At 42.6% G+C, this 6771-nt stretch overlaps 1 protein-coding gene across 2 annotated transcripts in view; it reads right to left on the minus strand.

Moving 5' to 3' along the window:
* Nucleotides 1–5932, minus strand: part of TPD52L1 (TPD52 like 1) — an 88228-nt gene extending 82296 nt beyond the window's left edge. For both annotated transcript variants that reach the window (XM_050949922.1, XM_050949921.1), the window contains exon 1: nucleotides 5794–5932. In XM_050949922.1, the coding sequence (XP_050805879.1) occupies nucleotides 5794–5815 (22 nt within the window). In that variant the 5' untranslated portion in view covers nucleotides 5816–5932. The remainder of the gene's footprint in view (nucleotides 1–5793) is intronic.
* Between the last annotated feature and the right edge of the window lie 839 nt (nucleotides 5933–6771).

Consider the following 6771-nt stretch of genomic DNA (forward strand, 5'->3'; position numbering starts at 1 on the left):
TTTCACCAGCTCTCTCACTCCTCAGGCAGGCCCTGTTCCTAATAGGATGGTCATTGTCCACAGGGTTGATTACATTTGGGGCAACAAAAAAAACTGTTTTGCAGATTGCTTAAAAACGCTATGGCCAGCTCTGCTTGCTAAAGTTTCCAGTCCTCTTTAGGAAATGGGAGTAGCAGCTGGCTTAGTCCCCTCAGGCAGTTGCCATGGCCAGGGTGTATCTACCCACAACAGCTGCTGCAAGAGGCACTCCCTTCAAAAGCCCACCCTCACTGCTAGGAGTACAGGGAGAGGCACATTGTAGTCCTCACATCTTTTTCTACCAGTCACTCCAGATAGTAGGAGGAGGAGGAGGCGGCGGCGGAGGAGGCAGAAGTGGCGGCAGGCCAACCTGCCACTCCACTGACCTCAGGAACTAAATGAGTCCCATTCACCTCAGGAACTAAATGAGAAAGTTTTCCAATAGACATTCAAAACCACCACCAAATGGGACCCACTTCTCACTGCATACTTGACCAACAGATGGGAGCTGTGAGATGGCTGCCCTGCCTACCAGAGGCTACAGGACACCTCCACCACTGCTGTAAGGAAGAGAGATGCCAGGTCAGGTGAGCAACTTAGAACCTCCATGAGATATTGTGGTGGGCAAGAAGCACGATGGGTCTAGAGAGGTAGGGTGCAAGGATTGATGCACTTGGGGGTGAGAAAAGAATATTGAATTAATAGGTTGTGGGTAGAGAGAGGATGGAATTGATTTGTGTGTTGTGAGGAGAACACAGAGAACAACAGGGGTAGGAGAGTCCTCTGCCCAGGGGATGTCACATGTATCACCAGCTGAGTTGGCAAATATTAAAGGAAACTCCTCTTTAAAATTCAGACAGCACCTCACTGTAGTTAGTGCAATTTTTTTCATGCTCTTATCCTGCTTGTGTTATGAAGGGGATTTCTTGTTTCCTGTCTAGTACCTTCATGTACCCCAAAAATCTTTTGCATCAGTTGCCAAGATGCTTACATGGAAGTGCCACAGCAGCCTGTGCAAAAGATTCTGGGGCATATACAATGCCAGAAGACATCAAACTGCACACAGCTGAACTAGAAAAAAAGTCCCATCAGAGAAGAAACCAAGAGAGAACAGTGGAGGTAGAGGACTATGCACAAGCTATGTTAGAAGTAGGAGAGAAGGGAAAGTAGGTTGCTCAGTTTAGGGAGGGGACAGAAGGGATTCATGTGAGAGTGTAATTTCAGGAGATTTAGGATCTTGGGATGGGAAGGTGAACTGAGTTGGAACAAAACAATAAGATTGGTGTTGCATGAGGGGAACTGTAGGTGGCTAAGCAGGCCTGACCCTCTAGACACAAGTCCCTTTCCTCAGACTCCTCGATAGGGTGACCAGATGTCCCGATTTTATAGGGACAGTCCTGATTTTTGGGTCTTTTTCTTATATAGGCTCCTATTACCCCCCACCCCCATCACGATTTTTCACACTTGCTGTCTGGTCACCCTACTCCTTGATCTCTGAAAATATGCCTATTTCTGAAGCCAGACTATTTGGAAAATAGGTATTAAGAATTCTATGGTATTTTCAGCACTTAGCATTGCTGTTACTGAATGGGACGTTCCCAGCATCAACCCTATGCTTATTCAGACTGCAAGTGATGAAAGATAAAAGCAGACAGAGGCTCAAAGACTGGGAGAAGGAAGAGGTTTGTATTTTATGATGATGTTTATTATTTGAATAAACCTGCATCTCTTTCTAGTTTTATGTGGGCTCTTAATAAATATTTCTTTAAATTGAAAATAAGGATCTAATTATGTATTTTAATAATAATTTCTCCCATCCTCCCTCCCATTGTCTTGTCTTGGCCCCAATCCTGAAAATGCTTGTGTGTGCTTAAATGAGATTACTTGTGTGCTTAAAGTTAAGTCAATGGTACTTCTTTAGCGCTTAAAGACAAGCATGGGATTAGGGATTTAGTTTGTAAGGTCTTTTGGGGCACAGACTAATTTACGTGTTCATACAGTGCCTAATGAAATAAGAGTCCTGAGCATAGCTGAGGCTACCAGCGACTACCACAATGCAAATAATTATTAATAACAAGGCTTTTTGAAGTTTTGATGGGCTTTGTGAATTTTCATGAAAGTCTGAATTTAATTTAGAAAGTCTGCAAATAACAGATTTACAGGTTGACTGAAGATGGTGCCCAACTCCCTTTTCCCTGCTACATTTTATATTAATACACATGGAATGGGGGGGTGGAGGCAGAAGAGGGCTATGTATGTATTTCTTGACTTATTGCACATTTTACTGATTTATGTCACCCCACACTGTGGCAACATAAAATGGCACAAATTTTTGAAACAGGTGAAGAGTCATTTAATTTCCTGAAAGTTGTTAAATAATGGGGCATTTGTGAGTGCTTGCAAATTTTTAGCATTTACCTTTCTTTCAGTCATAATGTAGTCCCCCCCAGCAGTGCATGTTGATCTGATTAATCAGATTACTTTGAATTCAATGGATTTTTCAAAGTAAACAGCTATAGCAGGTAACTAGCAAAGTAGTAGCAATGTTCTGAAAAACTACAGAAGAAAATATAACCAAAAATACTCAGTTTTCTGGCCAGTATTTAAGTATCTTTAATTGAATCCTACTGTGCTGAAAGCATGGAGGTTCAGTTCTCTCTGCTGCTGATTAGACTGAAGTCTATAACTGCAGTAATGAGGGTTCAGAGTTAGGTCAGACAGAGAGGAGGGAGATCTCAGAATAAAAGATTTCCAGATATGAGTCCCATGAAGCTTTAGCATGGGACCTATTTGCACGTTAAAAAAAATAAATCTTCCAGTGATGTTAACACCGTGGCCACTGTCCTGAGGGAGAATGAGACACAAAAGATACAGGTGAGAAAACAGTGGAAAAATATAACCTAAAAAGAAATCTTGGGGCATCCCACACCTGTTTGTTTTCTGATTAACTAACTGCAATGCATTTTATATTCTGGTTATGAAAAAGGTATCTGTGCACTAAGACCCAGACAAAACTCAGGGCTAAAAATGAATCATGAACAGAACAAAACTAAGCAACATGAAGTGGCTTGATATATCTCCATACCCAACATGCATTCACACTACTAATCGGCATAGTAAAAGACCAGTTTGATAAGGACAGTCTCCTCTGTGGCAGCAAAGGCAGCAGGGGGATGCTATGAAGAGCTGCTGGCTGAAATATACTTTAGCAATACATATGATTGCGCTAACTTTTTAAACTGTCCCATGAACATAACCTTATTAATTAGAGAGAAAATAGTTCACTGTGGAATTGACAAATTGGACAGTTTACACAAATCCTACAAGCTCTTTGAAGAACAGGATCACCTAACATGGTATTTGGAAAGATACATTTAGGAAACAGGGATCCAAAATAAACTACATTACATGGCAGCCTCAATGTAAAGCATTAGAAAAGTCCAGGAGCTGAGCTATATAAATCCATTAATTTCGTTAATCAGCTTTCTGTAATAGCAGCTGACAGAACATGCTTTTATTTGAGAATTCCTGCTCCTCAGCAGGCACCAAACATGTATCTACAATGACATTTTACTCTTTGCTTTAAAAACTAAACAGAGGCCAAATTCCCCATTATGTTACTTCAAGAAAATACATACAATCCTGTTCACAACCAACATTTTGCCTTCCTTTGGGACACCTGTTTAATATAATTCTGCTAAGTATCAATGCAACCTATATTTACTTCAGTAAAATTTCATCCTTCCATTTCTCTGTCCACCCCCATTAAATCGTGTTTTCTAAACATGCCACTCTCAGCAAAATGATAATACACCTCTACCCCGATATAACGCTGTCCTTGGGAGCCAAAAAATCTTACCACGTTATAGGAGAAACCGTGTTATATCGAACTTGCTTTGATCTGCCGGAGCGCAAAGCCCCGCCCCCCCGAGCACTGCTTTACCATGTTATATCCAAATTCATGTTATATCAGGTCGTGCTATATCGAGGTAGAGGTGTACTCGCCCTTGTGTTTCAAGAGCCCTGCCCTGCCACATGCAGAGAGTCCACAACTCCCAAAAAAGCCAATGGGAGTTAGGTGGTGAGTGATATTCAACTCTGTGCAGAAAGCCTTATGCTGGCCCCAGGCACCTTTTAAATCCTGCATAAGCCTTCAAAATAAACTTTCTGCACAGTGATGAATTTCATCCAGTGTAAATTATACTTTATATAACTGGATCTTGAGATAATTAATACAATTAAATACTACCAGTAAGATTATTTATTAACTAACACTAACTAAAACTGTATAAATAAAAACCTAACAAAAATATCTTGGGACATATTATGCGATCAGTTTTTAAACGGAACTCCCCACTGACCTCAGTCAAGAGCTCTGTTTAAAAACCAGTAGCATGATCTGACCTATTGTGTGCAACTCACACATGCACTGGTATTGTCACAAGATCAGGATTATAATTTCTCTATGTGGAGAAAGCTCAGAAAGAAGTGAACTGTGAACGAGACAGCTCTAGTTTAAACAGAGGATTCTTTTTATATATAAAGTTTTAAATAAACATAGTGCTTTGCTTTTTAAAAGATCTCTGGTAATATGCTGCTGTACTACATTTACTGTATCTATGGGGACGCACAGAAGTAGTGAAAGGAAAAGCAGAAATTAGAGTTGCAAGACTGTAAAATGGTGATCCCAGAAGAAACAGATCTGGAACCAGAACACATGAAGATGGTGAGAGAGATTTTTTTCAAGGAGCTATCAGGACACCCTCTACATTCTGGATCCTGTTATACAGGAATCCCTACAAAGCCTTGGAGAGAGATGCAATACCCCCACCACCCCAGGGATGCTTTTAAACAAGCATGTCATTAGTGACACAAAAGCCCACAATTTACTTTGAGAACTGTTTAATCTCTAAGAGGTAAATAAAATCTTTAATTATTCAACAGATAGGCTTCATTCACCATCCCCCAAACACAGAAAATATGGATGTGCTTTGTATTTTGGCTAACAGGGTTTTATTTACCTTTAAAGTTCCAGTGAACAGATTAATAAGAGACAGACTAAAGTACAAATGATTTAATTGTGAAACAGATTGGGGGAAGGAATAAAGGAAGCCACACAACGGTCTGGAAGCTGCAGAGCAAGGTAAGTAGCATGTTCTAATATATTTAGTACAGTATAGGATAATGCAGAAGGATTATAGCGAGAAGGAAAGAAAAACAAAAACACATTTCTTGTATAGAAAGGTCTTTAACACTGAGAAGAGAGGGAACAGAGTCAGTGCTTTAGGAGAATCTCATTTCCCTGGTATCCTCCCCCTCACATAAATCAACCCAAATCTCTCCAATTCTGTTTTAAACCAACTCAAAACTATTTCTACATTCAACCTGTAGTGTTGGGTTAAGGGGGGCACAATTAGGGCCCTCTCCCCCAAGAAAAGAAACACAAACACACCAGAAATAACCTCCCTTAGCGGGCCTCAGGTGCTCACTCAAAGTTGCTTTACTTGCAGGGAGGGGGTTTGTCGGTTTGTTTGCAGGGGTGGGGACAGAGAGGCTGTATAATCTCCATAATCTAAGGAGCATCCCTTATTCAAAAAGAGCCCCCAAGGCTGAGCTGCATGCCCCTGGGTCCCCGGGAATGAAAGTTCCCCCCTCTGGAGCCTGGACCTGCTGCACCAGGAGGGAAAAGGGAAGAGAGCAAAATACAAAGTGACTCCCCAGAAGAGCCCCCAAAGCTCGCCACCTGCGGACGCTGCTGCCCGCCCAGGGACTAACCTTGTGCCTGCTGCGCCTCCATCGTCCAGGAGACGGTAAGGCCGGGACGAGGTTGAGAAGGAGCGGCTGCCTGGCACCCACCTGCACTGAAGTACCCAGCGGGGAGCTCAGCGCTGCTGCGGTAGCCGCCGCGAGCGGCCTCTAGTTACCTCTTTCCCCGCTGCCCCCGCCTCCTCCCAGGGAGTCCAGGAGCCGCAGCCGCACGCCCCCTGGCGGCCAGAGCCTAGCAGAGAAGGGAGCGAGCCGACGTGCAACACTAGTGCTGCTCACCTAGAACAGGCAGCCCGGCCTCGCCGCCATCCCCGCCCCACAGGTGCTTGCACCATGGGGGTGTCACTCCGGCCTTGAGTGGGAACAGTTGGGAAGCCCTAGAATCCCCCAGGCTTGGATTTAAAAAAAATCAGAAGAGTGTTTCTGTACAGAAGTCTTCCATCTGCTGACAAGGGACCTGTGCAGGGAGCAGAGCTGGCATGGTACCTGCTTTCTCAATCTATTTTAAGCCACCTAAAGGACATATCTTTGTTTAATGACATACTGAACATGAATTCTAAGAAACAAAGAGTCCTGTGGCACCTTATAGACTAAGAGATGCCACAGGATTCTTTGCTGCTTTTACAGATCCAGACTAACACGGCTACCCCTCTGATACATGAATTCTAAGATTTCTTAATGAATGTGTTACAGAAATAGTACCAATTTATAAATCACTCCTGTAGGATTTTATTTATTTATTATTGTTACAAGTAACACCTAAAATGGCTGTAACTGAAAGAGATTAGAGGAATACATTGCTGTTCCTCCCCCCCCCCACCTATTTGATTATACTCCTCACATAGTCAGTTTCCCAGTCTTTCACTCAGCAACAGGGAATAGATTTTCCTCTTTTAAAGAAAATTTGATTAACTAGCAGGGCAGGGGACTTAGAGGTGGATGTACCTGGAATTATTTACAAAAAATAGTTAGGTCCCCAGGCACATT

This window comes from Gopherus flavomarginatus, chromosome 4, assembly GCF_025201925.1.
Source record: "Gopherus flavomarginatus isolate rGopFla2 chromosome 4, rGopFla2.mat.asm, whole genome shotgun sequence".
Classification (NCBI taxonomy): domain Eukaryota; kingdom Metazoa; phylum Chordata; order Testudines; family Testudinidae; genus Gopherus; species Gopherus flavomarginatus.